The 26,732-nt window shown below is 46.4% G+C and overlaps 1 protein-coding gene across 2 annotated transcripts in view; it reads left to right on the top strand.

Moving 5' to 3' along the window:
- Positions 1-26,732, top strand: part of flna (filamin A, alpha (actin binding protein 280)) — a 94,161-nt gene that overhangs the window by 6,950 nt on the left and 60,479 nt on the right. For both annotated transcript variants that reach the window (XM_038983690.1, XM_038983691.1), the window contains exons 2-8: positions 4,156-4,626; positions 17,990-18,241; positions 18,380-18,477; positions 18,891-19,038; positions 19,670-19,788; positions 23,966-24,043; positions 25,603-25,765. In XM_038983690.1, coding sequence (XP_038839618.1) covers positions 4,257-4,626; positions 17,990-18,241; positions 18,380-18,477; positions 18,891-19,038; positions 19,670-19,788; positions 23,966-24,043; positions 25,603-25,765 — 1,228 coding nt within the window. In that variant the 5' untranslated portion in view covers positions 4,156-4,256. The remainder of the gene's footprint in view (positions 1-4,155; positions 4,627-17,989; positions 18,242-18,379; positions 18,478-18,890; positions 19,039-19,669; positions 19,789-23,965; positions 24,044-25,602; positions 25,766-26,732) is intronic.

The following is a 26,732-nucleotide window of genomic DNA, read 5'->3' as shown; positions in this document are numbered from 1 at the left end:
CCATCTGTTTCTAAGCTCTGAGGCCAGACAGTCTGCAGTAGGAGAGAGACAGCTCTAGAGGAGAGGGTAGCCAGTCTGCAGTAGGAGAGAGACAGCTCTAGAGGAGAGGGTAGACAGTCTGCAGTAGGAGAGAGACAGCTCTAGAGGAGAGGGTAGTCAGTCTGCAGTAGGAGAGAGACAGCTCTAGAGGAGAGGGTAGCCAGTCTGCAGTAGGAGAGAGACAGCTCTAGAGGAGAGGGTAGACAGTCTGCAGTAGGAGAGAGACAACTCTAGAGGAGCGGGTAGACAGTCTGCAGTAGGAGAGAGACAACTCTAGAGGAGAGGGTAGACAGTCTGCAGTAGGAGAGAGACAGCTCTAGAGGAGAGGGCAGCCAGTCTGCAGTAGGAGAGAGACAACTCTAGAGGAGAGGGTAGCCAGTCTGCAGTAGGAGAGAGACAACTCTAGAGGAGAGGGTAGCCAGTCTGCAGTAGGAGAGAGACAGCTCTAGAGGAGGGTAGCCAGTCTGCAGTAGGAGAGAGACAACTCTAGAGGAGAGGGTGGCCAGTCTGCAGTAGGAGAGAGACAGCTCTAGAGGAGAGGGTAGCCAGTCTGCAGTAGGAGAGAGACAGCTCTAGAGGAGAGGGTGGCCAGTCTGCAGTAGGAGAGACACAGCTCTAGAGGAGAGGGTAGCCAGTCTGCAGTAGGAGAGAGACAGCTCTAGAGGAGGGTAGCCAGTCTGCAGTAGGAGAGAGACAGCTCTAAAGGAGAGGGTAGCCAGTCTGCAGTAGGAGAGAGACAGCTCTAGAGGAGAGGGTATCCAGTCTGCAGTAGGAGAGAGACAGCTCTAGAGGAGCGGGTAGCCAGTCTGCAGTAGGAGACAGCTCTAGAGGAGAGGGTAGACAGTCTGCAGTAGGAGAGAGACAACTCTAGAGGAGAGGGTGGCCAGTCTGCAGTAGGAGAGAGACAGCTCTAGAGGAGAGGGTGGCCAGTCTGCAGTAGGAGAGAGACAGCTCTAGAGGAGCGGGTAGCCAGTCTGCAGTAAGAGACAGCTCTAGAGGAGAGGGTAGCTAGTCTGCAGTAGGAGAAAGACAGCTCTAGAGGAGAGGGTGGCCAGTCTGCAGTAGGAGAGAGACAACTCTAGAGGAGAGGGTAGCCAGTCTGCAGTAGGAGACAGCTCTAGAGGAGAGGGTAGCTAGTCTGCAGTAGGAGAAGGACAGCTCTAGAGGAGAGGGTGGCCAGTCTGCAGTAGGAGAGAGACAACTCTAGAGGAGAGGGTGGCCAGTCTGCAGTAGGAGAGAGACAACTCTAGAGGAGAGGGTGGCCAGTCTGCAGTAGGAGACAACTCTAGAGGAGCGGGTAGCCAGTCTGCAGTAGGAAAGAGACAGCTCTAGAGGAGAGGGTATCCAGTCAGCAGTAGGAGAGAGATAGCTCTAGAGGAGAGGGTCTGTCTGGTCTTCTTGTTGTGGATGATACTGTGATTCCTATTGTGGTGACAGGAGATGTGTCCCAAATGGCAACCTATTCTATATATAGTGCACCAGGGTCCATAGGGTAGTGTACTACTTTTGACCAGGGTCCATAGGGTAGTGCACTACTTTTGACCAGGGTCCATAGGGTAATGACCTACTTTAGACCAGGGTCCATAGGGGTAGTGCACTACTTTAGACCAGGGTCCATAGGGGTAGTGCACTACTTTAGACCAGGGTCCATAGGGGTAGTGCACTACTTTAGACCAGGGTCCATAGGGTAGTGCACTACTTTAGACCAGGGTCCATAGGGGTAGTGCACTACTTTAGACCAGGGTCCATAGGGGTAGTGCACTACTTTAGACCAGGGTCCATAGGGTAGTGTACTACTTTTGACCAGGGTCCATAGGGTAGTGCACTACTTTTGACCAGGGTCCATAGGGTAATGACCTACTTTAGACCAGGGTCCATAGGGGTAGTGCACTACTTTAGACCAGGGTCCATAGGGGTAGTGCACTACTTTAGACCAGGGTCCATAGGGGTAGTGCACTACTTTAGACCAGGGTCCATAGGGTAGTGCACTACTTTAGACCAGGGTCCATAGGGTAGTGCAAGCCAGTTTGCTCTGTTCTGTGAAGGGAGTAGTACACAGCGTTGTACGAGATCTTCAGGTTCTTGGCAATTTCAAGCATGGAATAACCTTCATTTCTCAGAACAAGAATAGACTGACGAGTTTCAGAAGAAAGTTCTTTGTTTCTGGCCATTTTGAGCCTGTAATCGAACCCACAAATGCTGATGCTCCAGATACTCAACTAGTCTAAGGAAGGCCAGTTGTATTGCTTCTTTAATCAGGACGACAGTTTTCAGCTGTGCTAACATAATTGCAAAATGGTTTTCTAATGATCAATTAGCCCTTTAAAATGATAAAGTTGGATTAGCTAACACAACGTGCCATTGGAACACAGGAGTGATGGTTGCTGATAATGTAGATATTCCATTAAAAATCATCCGTTTCCAGCTACAATAGTCATTTACAACATTAACAATGTCTACACTGTATTTCTGATCAATTTGATGTTATTTTAATGGACTAAAAAAATGTGATTTTCTTTCAAAAATAAAGGCATTTCTAAGTGACTCCAAACTTTTGAACGGTAGTGTGTATATATATATATATATATATTTTTTTTTATTCTTTTTTTTTTTTTTTTAAAGATAATTCAGGGTTTCCCAAACTCGGTCCCGGGGCCCCCCAATGATCCTGGATGCACGTTCTGGTTTTTGCCCTAGCCCTACACAGCTGATTAAATAACTCATCATTAAGCTTTCATTATTTGAATCAGCTGTGTAGTGCTAGGGCAAAAACCAAAACGTGCACCGGGTGGGTTTAGGATCGAGTTTGGGAAACCCTGGTCTAATTGACTGAACAACCAAAAACACACACACAGACATACAGTTGAAGTCGGAAGTGTACGTACACCTTAGCCAAATACAATTAAACTCAGTTTTTCACAATTCCTGACATTTAATCCTAGTAAAAAATCCCTGTTTTAGGTCAGTTAGGATCACCACTTTATTTTAAGAATGTGAAATGTCAGAATAATAGTAGAGAGATTTATTTATTTCAGCTTTAATTTCTTTCATCACATTCCAAGTGGGTCAGAAGTTTACATACATTCAATTTGTATTTGGTAGCATTGCCTTCAAATAGTTTAACTTGGGTCAAACGTTTCGGGTAGCCTTCCACAAGCTTCCCACAATAAGTTGGGTGAATTTTGGCCCATTCCTCCTGACAGAGCTGGTGTAACTGAGTCAGGTTTGTAGGCCTCCTTGCTCGCACACTCTTTTTAAGTTCTGCCCACAAATTTTCTATAGGATTGAGGTCAGGACTTTGTGATGGCCACTCCAATACCTTGACTTTGTTGTCCTTAAGCCATTTTGCCACAACTTTGGAAGTATGCTTGGAGTCATTGTACATTTGGAAGACCCATTTGCGACCAATCTTTAACTTCCTGACTGATGTCTTGAGATGTTGCTTCAATATATCCACATCATTTTCCATAATTTAAGCTAAACATGATATATGTATGTATGTATATATACACATACATACATATATATTTATATATATATTTATATATATACATACATATATATACATATATACATACATACATACATATATATACATATATACACGCATACATTATTTATATATATATACATACATATATCATGTTTATTAAAGCAGAAGATCAACAGTAATTTGTGGTTGTTTACAGACTCGTTGATCCCGCAGGATAGAATACCCCTGGTGTTCCAGTTCATTACAACCTCTTGGTTCGGGAGTGTCTAGTCATACCATGCACGCCCATCCCATGTTAACTTGATCTGTCTGCATGAAGTGGGAAATCTGCATTTATTTTCAGAATATTTAGGAAGCTGGTTAAATGATCTTGTTTTGTGATAGGCTATACTTCTGGTAACATGAGTACAGGCCTAACCTTATAATTACAGTAATGTGCGAATGAAGGGAATTGGAGCTTCTCTACCCCAATTCTCTGTATAGTTTACAGAGGCGTCACCAGCGGGACAAACTTAACTCTCATGGAGTTTTCTGTTCTTATAAAACTCTACAAATACACAACTCCAGGCGATCCATTCTTTTCACTAGTTCTCATTCCTCTCTTTCTTTCTTTTATCCCACAGCCACAAACTTAAGCAGCGAGAGAGAGAGAGGGAGCGGTCGTCCAACAGACTCCACCTCTAAACCCCAGCCAGTGAACGGAGAGAGACCCGACGGCATAAAAATGAGTGGTTCCCACCTCCGCCAACACCAGTCGGCCCAGCCTGCATTCAACGCCCTTTCCCCGGACAAAGACGCAGACATGCCTGCTACCGAGAAGGACCTTGCCGAGGACGCGCCGTGGAAGAAGATCCAACAGAACACGTTCACCCGCTGGTGTAACGAGCATCTGAAATGCGTCAACAAACGAATCGCCAATCTCCAGACGGACCTGGGCGACGGGCTGCGGCTCATCGGACTCCTGGAGGTGTTGAGCCAGAAGAAGATGTTCAGGAAATACAACCAGCGGCCCACTTTCCGACAGATGCAGCTCGAGAACGTCTCGGTGGCGCTCGAGTTCCTAGACAAGGAGAACATCAAGCTGGTGTCCATAGGTGGGTCAGAAAGTACTACTGTAACGTTATATCATGCTGGTGTTGATAGGTGGATGACTTAATTCAAGTGTAGCCTACCCTACCATGTAGGTGGGTGGAACCGTTAAGCTACTATAGACTATAATAACGCTCCATAGTTAGCCTACTATAGATAGACATACTGTGGTCTACTTTACATCAAGCTGGTGTCCATAGACGGGTCAAAAAGTTACTACAATTAGGCTATAGTAGGCTAATATATTGGCCAAGGTATTAACATCAAGCTGGGCAATTCCATACAAGTTTGAACCGAAAATATTTTTGGTATCAGATTGTTCTGGCAATTCTTATAGACACTTAATTGGGAGGAATGATGTTTGATATGCATTTTACATTTGTATCACAAACCATTTTTGAGAACCATGATGCAATGGTGACTTTTTATTTTTTAAAGCTCCTTTTATACCTATATGTGCCTCCTGTAAGACCCTATGATCATTGAACAGTATGGAGTTACTTTTGTGCCATTAATATCACTACTGAAGTCCAGAACATTGAATGATATTGAAAGTGTAATATAAACCCAAGGTAAAGAAAGCAAAAAAAAAGTGTAAGAAAGTAATTATATTGTAAATTAATGCTAAAAATATATATTTTGTGAAACATTTCCAATGATATTGCAATCAAAATCTTCCCTCTTTGTCTGCAATGTTCCCCCTGGCCTTTGGTTGCCTTCCCCCTGGCCGTTGGTTGCCTTCCCCCTGGCCGTTGGTTGCCTTCCCCCTGGCCGTTGGTTGCCTTCCCCCTGGCCGTTGGTTGCCTTCCCCCTGGCCGTTGGTTGCCTTTCCCCCTGGCCGTTGGTTGGCGTTCCCCCTGGCCGTTGGTTGGCGTTCCCCCTGGCCGTTGGTTGGCGTTCCCCCTGGCCGTTGGTTGGCGTTCCCCCTGGCCGTTGGTTGGCGTTCCCCCTGGCCGTTGGTTGGCGTTCCCCCTGGCCGTTGGTTGGCGTTCCCCCTGGCCGTTGGTTGGCGTTCCCCCTGGCCGTTGGTTGGCGTTCCCCTGGCCGTTGGTTGGCGTTCCCCCTGGCCGTTGGTTGGCGTTCCCCCTGGCCGTTGGTTGGCGTTCCCCCTGGCCGTTGGTTGGCGTTCCCCCTGGCCGTTGGTTGGCGTTCCCCCTGGCCGTTGGTTGGCGTTCCCCCTGGCCGTTGGTTGGCGTTCCCCCTGGCCGTTGGTTGGCGTTCCCCCTGGCCGTTGGTTGGCGTTCCCCTGGCCGTTGGTTGGCGTTCCCCCTGGCCGTTGGTTGGCGTTCCCCCTGGCCGTTGGTTGGCGTTCCCCCTGGCCGTTGGTTGGCGTTCCCCCTGGCCGTTGGTTGGCGTTCCCCCTGGCCGTTGGTTGGCGTTCCCCCTGGCCGTTGGTTGGCGTTCCCCCTGGCCGTTGGTTGGCGTTCCCCCTGGCCGTTGGTTGGCGTTCCCCCTGGCCGTTGGTTGGCGTTCCCCCTGGCCGTTGGTTGGCGTTCCCCCTGGCCGTTGGTTGGCGTTCCCCCTGGCCGTTGGTTGGCGTTCCCCCTGGCCGTTGGTTGGCGTTCCCCCTGGCCGTTGGTTGGCGTTCCCCCTGGCCGTTGGTTGGCGTTCCCCCTGGCCGTTGGTTGGCGTTCCCCCTGGCCGTTGGTTGGCGTTCCCCCTGGCCGTTGGTTGGCGTTCCCCCTGGCCGTTGGTTGGCGTTCCCCCTGGCCGTTGGTTGGCGTTCCCCCTGGCCGTTGGTTGGCGTTCCCCCTGGCCGTTGGTTGGCGTTCCCCCTGGCCGTTGGTTGGCGTTCCCCCTGGCCGTTGGTTGGCGTTCCCCCTGGCCGTTGGTTGGCGTTCCCCCTGGCCGTTGGTTGGCGTTCCCCCTGGCCGTTGGCGGCGTTCCCCCTGGCCGTTGCTTTCGCTGGCTTGTTGTTGCTTGTTTTTTTCCGTCCATTCCAACAGCAAACCACCCGGCATCCCACTGATGGTTTGCCTCTGAAGCGAAGCAGGGTCGGTCCTGCTCAGTCCCTGGTTGGGAGATGGTAGTCATGTAAAGATGTGGAAGATTGTATCTGTCCCTTGATCAGTTTGCAGTGCCTGTGGTTGAGCTAATGTTGTTCCTAGATGGTAGACGGTAGGGTAGATGCTACAGTAGGCACTAGGCGGGTGGTCGGGGGCCGGAACATAACTGCAAATTGACTACAAGAAGCCCACACAGATATGTTTGCCTAAAACGTAATAATTTCAAACCTTGCTTGAATTTGTATAAGATCATGTCTAACTGTGGGAATACTTGGGAACAGATTGCTTAAATTGAAATCACTTGGAGCTGATTTCCTGGTGTTTTTACAGTCTTATGTCCAACAATGAAAATTCCACACAAAAAAAGGATATTTATTTTTATAAACTTGGTGGTTTGAGTCCTGAATGCTGATTGGCTGACAGCCGTGGTATATCAGACCATATACAATGGGTATGGCAAAGCATTTATTTGTACTGTTCTAATTAGGTTGGTAGCCAGTTTATAATAGCAATAAGGCATCTCGGGGGGTTTGTGGTATATGACCAATATACCACGGAAAAGGGCTGTTCTTGTCATAACGCAACAGCTTTGACTCATTATTCTAACGGCTCCTGTTGAGTCACACGATCCATTCTAGAGATGAGAGGAGTGGAGACATCCCTCCTTGTTTCACTTCCTCCTTTCACGTAAGGACCACACCCTTCCATCTAACCAACTCTCCCTTTCTCATTCTCTCAAGTTTTATTAGTTGTATGTAGGGGATGCACATGCTATACATCGGGAGAACCTCGTCCAACCAAATGCTTTCTTGCAGGTTCCATCTGGACAATGCAACAACAACAAGACATAATAAAAGATAAGAATAGGAACATAAAGTAAAACAGAGTTGTAGTAAGTCTGGGTGCAGTAGTTGTGATGCGTGTGGCTGTCAGTCAGTTCAAGTGTTCAGCAATCTGATGGCTTGTAGATAGTTTCTATTAGACGGTAAGGGAGTGAACAGCTTGTGTGTGGGGTCCTTTACGATGCTGCGGGCCTTCCCCAGGCACCGTTTAGAGTACGTGTCCAGGATGGGTGGGAGCACGGTCCCAGGGATGTTCTCGGCCGTCTTCACTACCCGATGAAGGGCCTTGCGGTTGTGGACGGAGCAATTCCCGTACCAGGCCGTGATGCAAGCGTTCAGGACGCTCTCGATGACGCAGCGGTAGTATTTGGAGGACCAGGAGCTGTATGCTGAATATCTTCAGCCGCCCCAGGAAGTAGAGTCCTTCGTGACTCTCTCTACTGCAGTCCCGTTTATGTGGATCGGGCATGTTCCCTGACACCACAATGCCAGTTCACTTACCACCTCCCTTATAGGCTGACTCGCCGTTGTTGGTTATCAGGCCGCCAACCGTGGTGTTGTCAGCAGACTTAATGATGGCGTTGATGTGCGGTCGAACAGGGAGTACAGCAGTGTGCTCTCTTTCTGTCTTAAATATTATCTTTCTGATTTTTCCATAGCCTAAATAATGTAAATGATCATTAGGTTGAGCCCTATAAAGTATGTTCTTTCCCAAATTCCATTTTGTTTTTCCAGGTTTTCGCATTCAAGATTATACTTTTGGAAACTTTGTCTATATACTTTCTCTCTACCATCTCTCTACCATCTCTCTTTATACTCTATTTCTCTCTACTCTCTCTGTCCCCCTCATTCCTCTGTCCCATCTCTTCCTGAATTCGTAGCTGGGGTTTTGATATATAAAGCAGCAGGATCAATGAGTTGGCCTGGTAACACACTATATATACAAAACTGTGGACACCCCTTCAAATTAGTGGATTTGGCTATTTGAACAATAGTTGCTGACAGGTGTATGTAATCCAGCACACAGCCCTGCAATCTCCATAGACAAACATTGGCAGTAGAATGGCCTTACTGAAGAGCTCAGTGACTTTCAACATGGCACTGTCATAGGATGCCACCTTTCCAACAAGTCAGTTCGTCAAATTTCTGCCCTGCTAGAGCTGCACCGTTCAACTGCAAGTGCTGTTATTGTGAAGTGGAAATGTCTAGGAGCAACAACGGATCAGCCGTGAAGTGGTAGGCCACAAGCTCACAGAACGGGACCACCAAGTGCTGAAGCGCATAGCGCTCAAATTGTCTGTCCTCGGTTGCAACACTGACTACTAAGTTCCAAACTGCCTCTGAAAAGTCAGCACAAAAACTGTTCTTTCGGGAGCTTCATAGAATGGGTTTCCATGGCCAAGCAGCCGAACACAAGCCTAAGGTCACCATGCACAATGCCAAGCGTCGGCTGGAGTGGTGTAAAGCTCGCCGCCATTGGACTCCTGAGCAGTGGAAACGTGTTCTCTGGAGTGATGAATCACGCTTCACCATATGACATATGACAGGTGTCCACATACTTTTGGTCATGTAGTGTATTTAACTCCATAAATAAAGGCAGACTTAATGAACATGGTATTTCTGACTAGCCACTCTCCATTCCCAACAATCACAGGAACCATTCAATCAAGTGTTCTGTCAGAATGTCTATCAGTTAGACGTTCTGGTAGAGTAACGGCTAACTGGGAGACGCTCCGATGGCCCCGCGGCTAACTGGGAGACGCTCCGACGGCCCCGCGGCTAACTGGGAGACGCTCCGACGGCCCCGCGGCTAACTGGGAGACGCTCCGACGGCCCCGCGGCTAACTGGGAGACGCTCCGACGGCCCCGCGGCTAACTGGGAGACGCTCCGACGGCCCCGCGGCTAACTGGGAGACGCTCCGACGGCCCCGCGGCTAACTGGGAGACGCTCCGACGGCCCCGCGGCTAACTGGGAGACGCTCCGACGGCCCCGCGGCTAACTGGGAGACGCTCCGACGGCCCCGCGGCTAACTGGGAGACGCTCCGACGGCCCCGCGGCTAACTGGGAGACGCCCCGACGGCCCCGCGGCTAACTGGGAGACGCCCCGACGGCCCCGCGGCTAACTGGGAGACGCCCCGACGGCCCCGCGGCTAACTGGGAGACGCCCCGACGGCCCCGCGGCTAACTGGGAGACGCCCCGACGGCCCCGCGGCTAACTGGGAGACGCCCCGACGGCCCCGCGGCTAACTGGGAGACGCCCCGACGGCCCCGCGGCTAACTGGGAGACGCCCCGACGGCCCCGCGGCTAACTGGGAGACGCTCTGATAGCTGTTGTTCTAACGGAACGTCTCTGTTAGAACAACAAGCTATCAGTTGGCTGGCTGTATGACGCACCTCTAAACCACTTGAAACCTGTTGGTGTGTGATATAGTTGTTTGTGCAGCATGTTCCATAAAGCAGTGTGTCAGTTGATGTCTCTTCTCTCTGAGCCAGAGGAATGTGGGTGTGTGCGGGGGTGTCAGGGGGTGTGTTTTCCACCCTCCCAGTTATATTTCACTTGGCCTAGCAGTGCGTGTGTGAGGAGAGGCAGTGATGAGGAACAGTGCCTATTTAAACAGTACAGGACAGGCTGATCTGTAAAACATATAATTGGAAATGACATTTTTAAGGATCCTTTCCTCACAAATGTACTTAGACACCTAAGAGGCACAGAGCCACCTTGGAGATGAGTCTATTAGATTGGACCTGTTCGTTTCATTGAGCCACCTTGGAGATGAGTATTAGATTGGACCTGTTCGCTTCATTGAGCCACCTTGGAGATGAGTATTAGATTGGACCTGTTCGCTTCATTGAGCCACCTTGGAGATGAGTATTAGATTGGACCTGTTCGCTGCATTCAGAGCCACCTTGGAGATGAGTCTATTAGATTGGACCTGTTCGCTTCATTCAGAACCACCTTGGAGATGAGTCTATTAGATTGGACCTGTTCGTTTCATTCAGAACCACCTTGGAGATGAGTCTATTAGATTGGACCTGTTCGCTTCATTCAGAACCACCTTGGAGATGAGTCTATTAGATTGGACCTGTTCGCTTCATTCAGAACCACCTTGGAGATGAGTCTATTAGATTGGACCTGTTCGCTTCATTCAGAAGTCAGGATGTTAAGGTTACTACAAGCTCCACTCCTTTGATCTACGTGTTTTAGCGGACATTTTTTGCCAACATGATATCCTCGCTAGGCCCACTTCCATTCACAAGGTGGCGATAACAAAGTATTTATTTTCATTTTGTCAAAACAAGTTAGTCACCTTCCCTTGCTAGTATTAGCTAGCTGGCAACCTGGCTAGTTGGCTTTAGCCATTTTAGCTAGCTTCCCACATCTCCATGTGAAATAATAAAAAAATAAATATATATATACCCTGGCAAATGTTGTTCTCCTTGCTGGTAACTTAAAACATTATTCTAGTTTGATATGTTGCTTGTGTATTCATTCCCAGATCGTCTAAAAATAGAACTTCATGTTTTGGTCATGGAGATAAAAGCAGTTTTTAGCTAGTTGGCTACAGTAGGTTCTACCATTTCACAATAGCCTCTAATCACTAGTTATGACTAATAAACAAAACCTAAGAATCCATCAAAGGGTTTGGATTCTCATTTATTGTGAAAGAGGAGTCTTGTTGTCGTCTTTTTTGATAGCAAGTTGGGACAGGGGAGTAGGGCTGGGAATTACCAGGTACCTCACGATGTGATATCACCATACTGAGGGACCTCACGATGTGATATCACCATACTGAGGGACCTCACCATGCTAAATTATCACCATGCTTAGGTGCTGATATGTATTGAATTGCCGGGGACCTCACAATATGATAGTACTGAAACTGTGGTTTTAGTGAGATTAGATGTTCCAAACCTATTGCTCACCATATGTCGTCTGCAGAGGGACAAGAGAGCCATGAGAACTACACGTTTTGATCAGTCATGGAAATAAGTGCTGAAAACAATTTGGCTCTATTTTTAAAAAATCAGACACTGGACTTTGTGTAGGTACAGCCAACTAACACACAAATAGGATTGCGACATTGTCAAACATGCCTGATATGAAATGCCCCCCCCCCCCATCACTAGCAGAGAGGAGCATTCAGTAATGGAGTAAATGGAGCTCTTCCTGTTTTCTGCTCATTATCATAACTTCCTGTCTGTGGGCATGGCCACGGTGCTGTTGGCACGAGTCATCAGTTGAGAAACGATTGACTTTTTTGTAAGCTGTCTGACATTTTGGTAAATTACGGTGTTAGGGCTCCCGAGTGGCACAGCGGTCTAAGGCACTGCATCTCAGTGTGAGAGGCGTCACTGCAGACACAGTCTGGATTCGAACCAGGGTATCACAACCGGCCGTGATTGGGAGTCCCATAGGGCGATGCACAATTGGCCCAGCATCGCCCGGTGTTGGTCGTCATTGTAAATAAGAATTTGTTCTTAACGGACTTGCCTAGTTAAATATAATCTTAATCTCTGCTTTCATCTTAGTTTAAATGTTCTTGCCATCACTGTAGTTTAAATGTCTGCAGATCAGCCTTGAAGGTCATGAGTAGCTATGTTGGATATGATCAGGGCATGGCTGCCTAGGACACTAGATGGCTGCTGGTCACACAACCAGTAAAAACAGTCTTCAGTTTAAACCTAGGTTTTAGCTCTAAGCTCAGAGCTGTTCAATTCCGGTCCTGGATGGCCGACTACAAACTAGCCAGGTGGACACCTTCAAGTTCCTCAGCGTACACATCATTGACAATCTGAAATAGTCCACCCACACGGTGTGGTGATTTCATTGGTCCTCAACTTGCCGCTTAGACACTTCATTCAGGATAAATAGTTATCCCTGAGTTAGCCTGCCCCGGAGCAAGTTAGTTCTAAAGGATTCGTTGCCATAGAAATGTACCTGGCTAAAAGGTGATCCACATTTCGTGAACTCAGAGTGGCTCTGGTAGGTAGTTACACTCCCCTGGTGTCCCAGGTCTGCATTAGGCCCTGATTGGAAGGAGAGGATGAAAAACAGAAATATTTGGGCCCTCCAGGACCAATGTTGAACAGCCCTGTCTGCTGGAGCTCTGTGGTGGGTGTAGCTGTAGTTAGACCTAGTGGAGCTCATGAAGAATCTGTGGTGGGTGTAGCTGTAGTTAGACCTAGTGGATCTCATGAAGAATCTGTGGTGAGTGTAGCTGTAGTTAGACCTAGTGGGGCTCATGAGGAATCTGTGCCAGCAAGCCCATTGTTACGAAACAGCATGAGGCATTGAGAAACATGTCCTTTCATTCCCTTTGTCTTCCATTGGTTCTATGTGAGACACACAGCTCTAACCCATGTGTGTTGACATGCGCTAGGCCAGAAGCCCACATTACTTTGTTTTGTGCTGGGGTCGTCGTTCGCTTGGAGCGGTGACCAGTCCAATCAGTGTTGCTACTTCTGGTAGCACCCTGCTAGCTTTAGTGGAGAGATGGACCGGGACCCCAAAATGAACACTCCAACTTCATGACCAATGCTAGGATCTTATTGGCTGAAGCCATTTAGCACAGACCTCTCTCTCTCAGCCAATCAGAGCCAGGCTCTTTGAGCTGTAAAACGGCCCCATTCTTCCCACTCTCCTCTCCTCCATCATCCGTCTGTAATGTGAGCCCTGGTAGGAATGGGTGGAGAGGAGAGGGGGAGGAGAGGAATGGGTGGGCGGATAGCAGTCAGTTTGGGTCTTTCCTTTTAAGGCAAAAAACAAGGAACTTTTCCAAGGGAGGGAGGGAGAGTTTTTAGTGGAAGAAGCAAAAAGGAAGTGTAGCTAGCTGTTGTCGTGCTGCCTGCGTGTTAGAGTATAGAAGAGTTTAGCCAACTGTTAGTCAGGTTTGGGTTCTGACTCATGTACGCTCACACTGAACAAAAATAATACTACAGGAACAAAACTTTTGACCAACTGGGGACATTTTGTTTGTCCCCACAAGGTTCAAATGCTATTTCTAGACAGTTAAGGTTAGAATTAGGAGTTTGTTTTCAGGTTGGGGTTAGGGAAAATTAGGATTTTTTTTAATTGGAATAGATTGTGTCCCCAAATGGTTAGTTATACAAGTGTGTGTCAGTGATAAGGCCAGTGTGGAATGTGTGTCATTTCCTCTGGGTGTTCTGTCTGGGAGCTGTGGTCACTGCGACCCCACCCATTCCCTTTCGTCCTCCCCAGTCATGACTCGGCTGTGTTTTATCACAGTTTTTAGAACATTAATAAAAACACCAAAACCACACTGTTGGAGGCCAAACAACGGCACAAAATGCATCCAATGACATTTTCACAAGGAAACGACGCTTGATTTTCTATAGATGTCCAACAATTTGGGATAATTTGAATAACTCGCTAACAGACAGTGAATGGGGAGGCTAACTAGCTAACAGACAGTGAATGGGGAGGCTAACTCGCTAACAGACAGTGAATGGGGAGGCTAACTCGCTAACAGACAGTGAATGGGGAATGCTAGCTCGCTAACAGACAGTGAATGGGGAATGCTAACTCGCTAACAGACAGTGAATGGGGAGGCTAACTCGCTAACAGACAGTGAATGGGGAATGCTAACAGACAGTGAATGGGGAATGCTAAGTCGCCAACAGACAGTGAATGGGGAATGCTGACTCGCTAACAGACAGTGAATGGGGAGGCTAACCAAAGATTCTGGATATACTAACAAGATACAGGTCTCCACCCCAACAATGGGAGTGGTTGTCCACACAGCGGCACGGCGGGCTTCCTAGCTCCCGCCTATCCTTTCTTTGGATTGGTGGATACAGGTCATTATTGTAATCCTTTTTTGAATATTCGATGAGGGTTGTTGCCGTCTACCGCCTGTATTAATTGTAGGGAGATATTAGTAGCCTTATGCATAGCAATCTCGTGACAACTTTTTTTTTTTCTTAAAGTTGCCGGGATGTCACGTGTCGTAATTGCAGTATATCAGTACACTCGTAACAAGTTAAGCATTATAAAACTAATATGTCAGACTCCAGCCACCCTAGTCATAGACTGCTCTCTTTGCTACCGGAGCGCCAAGTCTAGGTCCAAGAGGCTTCTAAACAGCTTCTACCCCCAAGCCATAAGACTCCTGAACAGCTAGTCAAAGGGCTACCCAGACTATTTGCATTGCCACCCCCCCCCCCCCCCCCCCCCCCTCTATACTGCTGCTACTCTGTTATCATCTATGCATAATCACTTTAATAACTCTATCTACATATTACCTCCGCACATTGACTCTGTACCGGTACCCCCTGTATATAGCCTCCACATTGACTCTGTACCGGTACCCCCTGTATATAGCCTCCACATTGACTCTGTACCGGTACCCCCTGTATATAGCCTCCACATTGACTCTGTACCGGTACCCCCTGTATATAGCCTCCACATTGACTCTGTACCTGTACCCCCTGTATATAGCCTCCACATTGACTCTGTACCGGTACCCCCTGTATATAGCCTCCACATTGACTCTGTACCTGTACCCCCTGTATATAGCCTCCACATTGACTCTGTACCGGTACTCCCTGTATATAGCCTCCACATTGCCTCTGTACCTGTACCCCCTGTATATAGCCTCCACATTGACTCTGTACCTGTACCCCCTGTATATAGCCTCCACATTGCCTCTGTACCTGTACCCCCTGTATGTAGCCCTGCTATTGTTATTTACCTCCTTTATACAATAATAGCCGATCTGCATTCACTCCACTGTGAATGGTCCTGGCGCAATCAAAAGTGTTAAGGGAAGCCAGTTGCGATTTGGCTTCACACCTATCACATCAAAAGCCAAATGCCATTGAATTGTTGTATGAAGATAGGGATTTGGACTTGTGGTTTTACTTAATTCTCTGTACTGGCCAATGACTATAACGGCGATTCTGATCCAACCATTAATTCGTACATTGTGCATCTTGCCTGAGAGGATGAACGTTAAATATGTAGAATGCTAATGTTAACTATCTGGCTAATCGTTGGCCATGGAATGAAGCTTAGCAAGCAGGTATTTTAGCCAGGTAGCCTAGGACAACAAAACTAAAACATGAAGAGAGAGGAGGATGGCTTTGGCATTTCTCTACAAGTAGGGTGAGTCAACATGTTTATTCTACCTGCACAAACACGCACACCGAAATCAGAACCATGAATAGCCACATGATATTTACCTTACGTTGATTGGACTAAATAATCGTTTTTGATGTCATTTAGTTGTCACTGTATTAGACTTAGCAGAGGAGATTTGATGTTGAGATGGTGCTGGAGTAGTGGAGGCAGCTCCTGTTTTCTTTAACTCTCCGGTGTTGTAAATCAACAGTTTGTTAGTCTGAAAATGTGGGAAACATTACCCTGATTGACCATGCTGTAGGACATATAACTGTTATATGCTTTATGGACTTCACTAGACAAGGTTGCTCCTTTTGGTTTTGTGATGAACCACAGGTGTGGTTGAATTTATTCTGCCACTGTCTTATTGTCTCTGCCTTTAGGCCTATATATCACGGTGTCAAGGCATATGAACTAACAGGTTATAGACCAAACAACACAGGTTGTACTATGGCTTTTTTTCTGGCTTTTGTTGTTGTTGCTTCCCCAGTGATTTTTATCCTCGCACTGTTACTGAACAGACAGTCAATAGGGAGGGGGGCTATCTAACGGACCGTGACTGGGGGGGGCTAGCTAACGGACCGTGACTGGGGGGGGCTAGCTAACGGACCGTGACTGGGGGGGGGGCTATCTAACGGACTGTGACTGGGGGGGGCTAGCTAACGGACCGTGACTGGGGGGGGGCTAGCTAACGGACCGTGACTGGGGGGGGCTATCTAACGGACCGTGACTGGGGGGGGCTAGCTAACGGACCGTGACTGGGGGGGGGCTAGCTAACGGACCGTGACTGGGGGGGGCTAGCTAACGGACCGTGACTGGGGGGGGCTAGCTAACGGACCGTGACTGGGGGGGGCTAGCTAACGGACCGTGACTGGGGGGGGCTAGCTAACGGACCGTGACTGGGGGGGGCTAGCTAACGGACCGTGACTGGGGGGGGCTAGCTAACGGACCGTGACTGGGGGGGGCTAGCTAACGGACCGTGACTGGGGGGGGCTCGCTAACGGACCGTGACTGGGGGGGGCTCGCTAACGGACCGTGACTGGGGGGGGCTCGCTAACGGACCGTGACTGGGGGGGGCTCGCTAACGGACCGTGACTTGGGGGGGCTAGCTAGCTAACGGACTGTGACTGGGGGGGGCTCGCTAACGGACCGTGACTTGGGGGGGCTAGCTAGCTAACGGACTGTGAATACTCTGAACGCTATTCAGAATTTCTCATATTCCTCCAGCAGAAATGGCTTCCATGTACTTGTTGCTTATTTGTGCATTTCACCCTTTTGGGTTGTAAGGCTCGTATGAATGTCCTGCTTAATCTAATGTTGGTGTCATACTAGCAAATCAACTGCATTGTACTTAAAACTTCTTACTTCAACCAGTAAAATGGCTCTTTGGCTAGCTTTGCTTCCAGTCCATGTCAATGAGCGTAAGCATTCTAGCTAACAATTGAATTCAAATTTTTTATTTTGCACCTTTTAACAACCAAATATAATCTTAGCGACTGTTTTGCTCAATATTCAAAACAACATTGTAAGCCTATGAGAACCGTAAAAGGATTCCACTCATGTTTGATGGCTTTCTCTGTCAGACATGCACCGACACAACAAAAGGAGGATTCTTGTCTCCTGGATTGTGTTGCCTCAGCATTCCTCCAGCAAGCACCAGCGTGTGAGGAGTGTCGACACATCTTTATCGAGTTAGAACTCAGGCTGTGCCTTCTCCCTGTCCTGGGGGCTTGTTTTTATCACACCACCCTTAGGACCTGATGAGCAATTACCCCAATCCTGTGTGCTGAAGACATGTGTGGGCTGGTCTGTGGTTGCATCACTCTTGCACTGATCTCTCATCTCCCAGTCACCAATCCAACCCCACCCTCTACAGCTCTTCTCCAATCTTAATCCAAGCCCACACTCTACAGCTCTTCTCCAATCTTAATCCAAGCCCACCCTCTCTACAGCTCTACTCCAATCTTAATCCAACCCCACCCTCTCTACAGCTCTTCTCCAATCTTAATCCAAGCCCACACTCTACAGCTCTTCTCCAATCTTAATCCAAGCCCACCCTCTCTACAGCTCTACTCCAATCTTAATCCAAGCCCACCCTCTCTACAGCTCTACTCCAATCCTAATCCAAGCCCACCCTCTCTACAGCTCTACTCTAATCCAACCCCACCCTCTCTACAGCTCTTCTCCAATCTTAATCCAACCCCACCCTCTCTACAGCTCTTCTCCAATCTTAATCCAAGCCCACACTACAGCTCTACTCCAATCCTAATCCAACCCCACCCTCTCTGCAGCTCTACTCTAATCCAACCCTATCTCTACAGCTCTATCCCCCCCCTTATCCTAGATCTGCATATTCATATATTACTGTCTCTCCTCCAGACTCCAAGGCCATAGTAGATGGTAACCTGAAGCTGATCCTTGGCATGGTGTGGACTCTGATCCTCCACTACTCCATCTCCATGCCCATGTGGGACGAGGAGGAGGAGGGGGGCGACGGCCAGCAGAAGACCCCGAAACAGAGGCTTCTGGGATGGATCCAGAACAAGCTCCCAGAGATTCCCATCCACAACTTCAGCAGAGACTGGCAGAGTGGCAGAGCACTGGGGGCACTGGTCGACAGCTGTGCTCCAGGTAGGTCAGGGCTTAAAGGTCGGAGGGTAGGGTGAGAGCGGGGGTAGATGGGTAGTCACAAGGGGCTTGTTTCAAAGACCTTAGTTAGCATTGTCCTTTTTAGAAATAGTTGTGTGTTTAAATAACGTGTTGTTATAGGCCTGTGCCCTGATTGGGACCAGTGGGACCAGACTAAACCGGTGGACAACGCCCGTGAGGCCATGCAACAGGCTGATGACTGGCTGGGTATCCCTCAGGTACACTAGCTACGCTAACCATCATATTGGAAATCATGCTACCATCACCACCATTATCATTACAGAGCTGTGATGCTGTCTCTAGGTGACACTGAGTACAGTCAGCTTCATGGCATTAGCCTAGTATTTGTGTGCAGTGCTGAGATGACACGTGGGCAGGGCTTTCGTGCGAGGTTGGCAGATCTGGAGAAGTTGGTAGCGTGCCGTCAGTTATATCTGTGGTTGGTGTTTCCTCCCACAGTGGACCAGTTCTCAGAACAACGCGCTCTTCCCCTGTCTCTGTGGCGTGTGAGTGAGTGGCGTGTGAGTGAGTGCTTTGTGCAGCTTGAGGTAGTGGTTAAGGTCTACATTAAATCACGCTACCCTCTGCTGCCGGTGTGTGTCTAAACAGTGTGTGCCATCTGGTTTCCTAGGTGATAACCCCAGAGGAAATCGTTGACCCCAATGTAGATGAACATTCCGTGATGACATACCTGTCCCAGTTCCCCAAGTCCAAACTGAAGCCTGGCGCTCCCCTGCGCCCCAAACTGAACCCCAAGAAGGCCCGGGCATACGGACCAGGTACACATCAACACACATGTTTTCCTCTGTCTCTCACACATACACCACACATCTAAATGTTTTCCTCTCTCACACCTCTCTTGCTCTCCCTCTCTCTCTTTCTCCAGGTATAGAGCCAGTAGGTAATGTTGCTCTCTCTCTCCCTCTCTCTCTTTCTCCAGGTATAGAGCCAGTAGGTAATGTTGCTCTCTCTCTCCCTCTCTCTCTCTTTCTCCAGGTATAGAGCCAGTAGGTAATGTTGCTCTCTCTCTCCCTCTCTCTCTCTTTCTCCAGGTATAGAGCCAGTAGGTAATGTTGCTCTCTCTCTCCCTCTCTCTCTTTCTCCAGGTATAGAGCCAGTAGGTAATGTTGCTCTCTCTCTCCCTCTCTCTCTTTCTCCAGGTATAGAGCCAGTAGGTAATGTTGCTCTCTCTCTCCCTCTCTCTCTTTCTCCAGGTATAGAGCCAGTAGGTAATGTTGCTCTCTCTCTCCCTCTCTCTCTTTCTCCAGGTATAGAGCCAGTAGGTAATGTTGCTCTCTCTCTCCCTCTCTCTCTTTCTCCAGGTATAGAGCCAGTAGGTAATGTTGCTCTCTCTCTCTCTTTCTCCAGGTATAGAGCCAGTAGGTAATGTTGCTCTCTCTCTTTCTCCAGGTATAGAGCCAGTAGGTAACGTTGTCATGAAGAAGGCGGTGTTTACAGTGGAGACCATCAGTGCTGGGATGGGAGAGGTGCTGGTGTATGTAGAGGACCCTGCCGGACACAGAGAGGAGGTACACACACACACACACACAGCATATACATTTGAAGTCGGAAGTTTACATACACTTAGAATGGAGTCATTAAAACTAGTTTTTCAACCACTCCACAAATTTCTTGTTAATAAACTAGTTTTGGCAAGTCGGTTAGGACATCTACTTTGTGCATGACACAAGTCCTTTTTACAACAATTGTTTACACACAGTCAGAAGTTTACATACACTAAGTTGACTGTGCCTTTAAACAGCTTTGAAAATTCCAGAAAATGATGTCATGGCTTTAGAAGCTTCTGATAGGCGAATGGACATCATTTGAGTCAATTGGAGGTCTACCTGTGGATGTATTTCAAGGCCTACCTTCAAACTCAGTGCCTCTTTGCTTGACATCATGGGAAAATCAAAAGAAATCAGCCAAGACCTCAGGAAAAAAGTCAGGTTCATCCTTGGGAGCAATTTCCAAATGCCTGAAGGTACCACATTCATCTGTACAAACAATAGTACGCAAGTATAAACACCATGGAATCAAGCAGCCGTCATACCGCTCAGGAAGGAGACGTGTTCTGTCTCCTAGAGATGAACGTACTTTGGTGTGAAAAGTGCAAGTCAATCCCAGAACCACAGCAAAGGACCTTGTGAAGATGCTGGAGGAAACGGGTACAAAAGTATCTATATCTACAGTAAAACGAGTCCTATATCGACATAACCTGAAACGCCGCTCAGCAAGGAAGTAGCCACTGCTTTAAAATTGCCAATAAAAGCCAGACTACGGTTTGCAACTGCACATGGGGACAAAGATCATACTTTTTTGAGAAATGTCCTCTGGTTTGATGAAACAAAAATAGAACTGTTTGGCCATAATGACCATCGTTATGTTTGGAGGAAAAAGGGGGAAGCTTGCAAGCTGAAGAACACCATCCCAACTGTGAAGCACGGGGGTGGCAGCATCATGTTGTGGCTGTGCTTTGCTGCAGGAGGGACTGGTGCACTTCACAAAATAGATGGCATCATGAGGTAGAAACATGATGTGGATATATTGAAGCAACATCTCAAGACATCAGTCAGGAAGTTAAAGCTTGGTCGCAAATGGGTCAGCCAAATGGACAATGACCCCAAGCATACTTCCAAAGTTGTGGCAAAATGGCTTAAGGACAACAAAGTCAATGTATTGGAGTGGCCATCACAAAGACCTGACCTCAATCCTATAGAAAATTTGTGGGCAGAACTGAAAAAGCGTGTATGTGCAAGGAGGCCTACAGACCTGACTCAGTTACACCAGCTCTGGCAGGAGGAATGGGCCAAAATTCACCCAACTTATTGTGGGAAGCTTGTGGAAGGCTACCTGAAATGTTTGACCCAAGTTAATTAAACAATTTAAAGGCAATGCTACCAAATACTAATTGAGTGTATGTGAACTTCTGACCCACTGGGAATGTGATGAAAGAAATAAAAGCTGAAATAAATAATTATCTCTACTTTTATTTTGACATTTCACATTTTTTAAATATAGTGGTGATCCTAACTGACCTAAGACAGGGAATTTTTACTAGGATTAAATGTCAGGAATTGTGGAAAGCGGAGTTCAAATTTATTTGGCAAAGGTGTATGTAAACTTCTGACTACATTATAAAAATAAAGCCAACTGGATGGAATATAAAATACACCAAATTATTTTTTTTATCTTCATAGAAATGCTACCAAAAATAATTTACTGAAACTTGTTAGAAATGATGGAATTAGCTATGATTCACCAAAGTACTTTAAGGATATGTTTTCATTTCAGTCTCCTCCAACCGAAGTTAATTGTAAGGATTTTCTTTTCTATTATTAATTGTAAAATTAACAGCTGTCCAGAAAGACTAATTTGAAGGCCAAATTACAGAGGAGGAACTTCTTAATTAAAGCCTTTAAGTGTGGGAAAACTCCAAGGCTGGATGGCATACCAGTGGCGGTATACCAAACCTTTTTGATGTACTCAGGACTTTTCTTAGCATGTTGTAACCACTCCTATGTAAATGGTCGATTATCGGACACTCAGCAAGAAGATCTGATTTCATTATTACTGAAACAGGATACAAGTTAAAACAATTGGAGGACCCTTACTCTTCAGTGTTGTGATGCAAAATGTATAGCGTATAGAATTTAAAAGGTATTGTCGGATATTATTTATCCTAATCAGACATTTTTTTTTTTTTACATGGACGATACATTGGAGATAATATAAGACAGTACTAGAAACAATAGAACACTAAAATCAGGGAAACCAGGCCTGGTATTCATAGCTGACTTTGAAAAGGCTTTTTGATAAAGTACAACTGGAGTTTATATATAAATGCCTGGAATATTTACATTTTGGAGACTCCCTTATACAATGGGTTAAAGTTATGTATAGTAACCCGAGGTGTAAAATAGTCAATGGCTACTTCTCAGTTTTAAACCGTCAAGAGGAGTAAAACAAGGTTGTCCACTATCCACTAAAAATAGAATATCTTACTACCATGGAAAGGAAAATACCTGTATTTGTGGAAAAATCACCCTGGTTAACTCTTTAGTCAGTTCACAATTTACCTATTTTCTGATGGTCTTGCCTACACCTAGCGAACAGTAATTTAAATTGAGAGATATAAAAATGACATTTTATTTGGAACGGCAAGCCAGACACACTTTTAAATGGGTTTATTTATATAATGAATATGAATTCGGGCTGCAGAAATTAAAACAGACCTTTCACTAAAGGCTTCAGTCATACAAAAGTTAAATCCGAACCTGTTCTCTAGCAAATTAGTAAGAATGTCTCACCCGATGTTCAAGAAAGGCCTTTTTCCCTTTGTTCAGATTACAACCTCTCCCTTTGTTCAGATTACAACCTCTCCCTCTGTTCAGATTACAACCTCTCCCTCTGTTCAGATTACAACCTCTCCCTTTGTTCAGATTACAACCTCTCCCTTTCAGTTATTTGAGAAGGAAATCATCTCCCAAATATCGCTATTTTAAAACAAGTCATAGAAAGTTGATGTATTTCTATTTAATCCACCAGAAAAGACAGAATAAATAATATAACAAATATTGTGGTTAAATTCAAATATAATAAAAAAGAAACCAAAAAAAGTATAATATTTGTAAGTTCTATCATAACTCCACCAGTCCTATTTATGTCACACAGGCAGCTAACAAAATGCATGGAAATGTCTGCTCAAATTACAACTAATTGCAGCATTAAAATGGAGGAGGCAGGTGGAAGGGGGAAAAAGTAGGGAGCTTGTCTGTCGGCCTTGCGTTAAAGACCATAATTGGTTAAAGAAAACTGTGATCACTAAATAAACAAGTATCCCAGTTTGGCTCAGAGCGACCGCGGCTGTCTCTGGTATGTCAAAATTGCTTAATTTTTTTTTTACTTATGAAGCTTTAATTTTGAATTTGTTCAAATTAATTATTACATAATCAAGATGTGTTGTGGATAAATGTCACTACTGTAGTCGCTCTGGATAAATGACCGAGTCATCTGCTTAATGACTAAAATGTAAAATAATGAAAAGGGCTGTCTGGTAGCCTCAATAAATAGACCAAGACTTGAACAAGTCATTGCATGTATAGATTTATTTTTTTACTTGGAAAAAAACAGGACTTGACTTGTTCTTAGAATGCACAACCTTGACTCGACCCGCTTTATTTGGGACTCTACTTAAGACTGACCTTGTGGCTTGAGACTCGCTTGTGACTCAAACTAGTGACTTGGTCCCACCTCTGGCACACACACACAAACCGCTTACACATAATGTCTTCCCCTGGTGTCTGACATTCTCTCTCTCTCTCTCTGTGACATCTCACGCTTTCTCTCTCCAATTCAAAGAGCTTAATTGGCATGGGAAACATATATTTACATTTACAAATCTTGCTGCTGTGATGGCACACTGTAGAGTTTATCAAAATTGGATTTATTTTTGAATTCTTTCTATGTAATCTAAGGGAAATATGTCTCTCTACGGTCATACATTTGGCAAGAGGTTAGGAAGTGCAGCTCAGTTTCCACCTCATTTTGTAGGCAGTGTGCACATAGCCTGTTTTCTCTTGAGAGCCAGGTGATGGCTTTCATGGAAGGTTTGGGAATTGCTTACTTTTAGGTGGCTGTGAAATTGAATGTCTCTTTTCTGTATTTTGATAATTAGCGAGTGTCTCTCTCTATCCTCCCCGTCAGGCCAAGGTGACAGCCAACAACGATAAGAATCGTACCTACTCCGTCTTCTACATTCCCAAAGTCACTGGGATGCACAAGGTAAGCCTAACCTTCAGTCTTCATTTCTACCCTAAATTAACTTAATCCCAGGTGACGGTGCTGCTTGGTAACTGTTATACTAGGTGACGGTGCTGCTTGGTAACTGTGTTATACTAGGTGATGGTGCTGTTTGGTAACTGTGTTACCAGGTGACGGTGCTGTTTGGTAACTGTGTTATACCAGGTGACGGTGCTGTTTGGTAACTGTGTTATACCAGGTGACGGTGCTGTTTGGTAACTGTGTTATACCAGGTGACGGTGCTGTTTGGTAACTGTGTTACCAGGTGACGGTGCTGTTTGGTAACTGTGTTACCAGGTGACGGTGCTGTTTGGTAACTGTGTTACCAGGTGACGGTGCTGTTTGGTAACTGTGTTACCAGGTGACGGTGCTGTTTGGTAACTGTGTTACCAGGTGACGGTGCTGTTTGGTAACTGTGTTACCAGGTGACGGTGCTGTTTGGTAACTGTGTTATACCAGGTGACGGTGCTGTTTGGTAACTGTGTTATACCAGGTGACGGTGCTGTTTGGTAACTGTGTTATACCAGGTGACGGTGCTGTTTGGTAACTGTGTTATACCAGGTGACGGTGCTGTTTGGTAACTGTGTTATACTAGGTGACGGTGCTGTTTGGTAACTGTGTTATACTAGGTGACGGTGCTGTTTGGTAACTGTGTTATACCAGGTGACGGTGCTGTTTGGTAACTGTGTTATACCAGGTGACGGTGCTGTTTGGTAACTGTGTTTTACTAGGTGACGGTGCTGTTTGGTAACTGTGTTATACCAGGTGACGGTGCTGTTTGGTAACTGTGTTATACCAGGTGACGGTGCTGTTTGGTAACTGTGTTATACCAGGTGACGGTGCTGTTTGGTAACTGTGTTATACCAGGTGACGGTGCTGTTTGGTAACTGTGTTATACCAGGTGACGGTGCTGTTTGGTAACTGTGTTATACCAGGTGACGGTGCTGTTTGGTAACTGTGTTATACCAGGTGACGGTGCTGTTGGTAACTGTGTTATACCAGGTGACGGTGCTGTTTGGTAACTGTGTTATACCAGGTGACGGTGCTGTTTGGTAACTGTGTTATACCAGGTGACGGTGCTGTTTGGTAACTGTTATACCAGGTGACGGTGCTGTTTGGTAACTGTGTTATACCAGGTGACGGTGCTGTTTGGTAACTGTGTTATACCAGGTGACGGTGCTGTTTGGTAACTGTGTTATACCAGGTGACGGTGCTGTTTGGTAACTGTGTTATACCAGGTGACGGTGCTGTTTGGTAACTGTGTTATACCAGGTGACGGTGCTGTTTGGTAACTGTGTTATACCAGGTGACGGTGCTGTTTGGTAACTGTGTTATACCAGGTGACGGTGCTGTTTGGTAACTGTGTTATACCAGGTGACGGTGCTGTTTGGTAACTGTGTTTTACTAGGTGACGGTGCTGTTTGGTAACTGTGTTATACTAGGTGACGGTGCTGTTTGGTAACTGTGTTTTACTAGGTGACGGTGCTGTTTGGTAACTGTGTTTTACTAGGTGATGGTGTTTGGTAACTGTGTTTTACTAGGTGACGGTGCTGTTTGCGGGGCTGCACATCAATAAGTCTCCGTATGAGGTGGATGTGGGGATGGCCCAGGGAGACAGCAGCAAAGCTACAGCTCAGGGACCTGGACTAGAACCTGCCGGGAACATTGCCAATAAGACCACATGCTTTGACGTCTACACCGCAGGTACACACTGTTCTCTCCACAGACATTTTGAAATCACCATTGGTCTCTTGCTGACATCCCTGAGCAGTTTCTGTCCTATCAGGACACTCCATTAGGAAGGACGACTGTATTTTTGTTTTGGTTCAGACCATTTTTTGCCCAATACAAATGAATGGTAAATAATGTATTGTCACTTTTATTGTAAATAAGAATATATGTTTTCTAAACACTTCTACATTTATGTGGATGATACCATGATAATCTTGAATGATCAATTATGAGAGAAAGTTATAGACGCACAAATACCCCTCCCAAAATGCTAACCTCCCCTGTTATTGTAATGGTGAGAGGTTAGCATGTCTTGGGGGTATGATATAAAATACTAACCTCCCCTGTTATTGTAATAGTGAGAGGTTAGCATGTCTTGGGGGTATGATATAAAATACTAACCTCCCCTGTCATTGTAATGGTCAGAGGTTAGCATGTCTTGGGGGTATGATATAAAATGCTAACCTCCCCTGTTATTGTAATGGTGAGAGGTTAGCATGTCTTGGGGGTATGATATGAAATGCTAACCTCCCCTGTTATTGTAATGGTGAGAGGTTAGCATGTCTTGGGGGTATGATATAAAATGCTAACCTCCCCTGTTATTGTAATGGTGAGAGGTTAGCATGTCTTGGGGGTATGATATAAAATGCTAACCTCCCCTGTTATTGTAATGGTGAGAGGTTAGCATGTCGTGGGGGTATGATATAAAATGCTAACCTCCCCTGTTATTGTAATGGTGAGAGGTTAGCATGTCTTGGGGGTATGATATAAAATGCTAACCTCCCCTGTTATTGTAATGGTGAGAGGTTAGCATGTCTCGGGGGTATGATATAAAATGCTAACCTCCCCTGTTATTGTAATGGTGAGAGGTTAGCATGTCTTGGGGGTATGATATAAAATGCTAACCTCCCCTGTTATTGTAATGGTGAGAGGTTAGCAT

The sequence above is a fragment of the Salvelinus namaycush genome, unplaced genomic scaffold (genome assembly GCF_016432855.1).
Source record: "Salvelinus namaycush isolate Seneca unplaced genomic scaffold, SaNama_1.0 Scaffold182, whole genome shotgun sequence".
Classification (NCBI taxonomy): Eukaryota; Metazoa; Chordata; class Actinopteri; order Salmoniformes; family Salmonidae; genus Salvelinus; species Salvelinus namaycush.
Note: the sequence above shows the minus strand (reverse complement) of the source record. Positions and strands in the feature narration are given on the sequence as shown.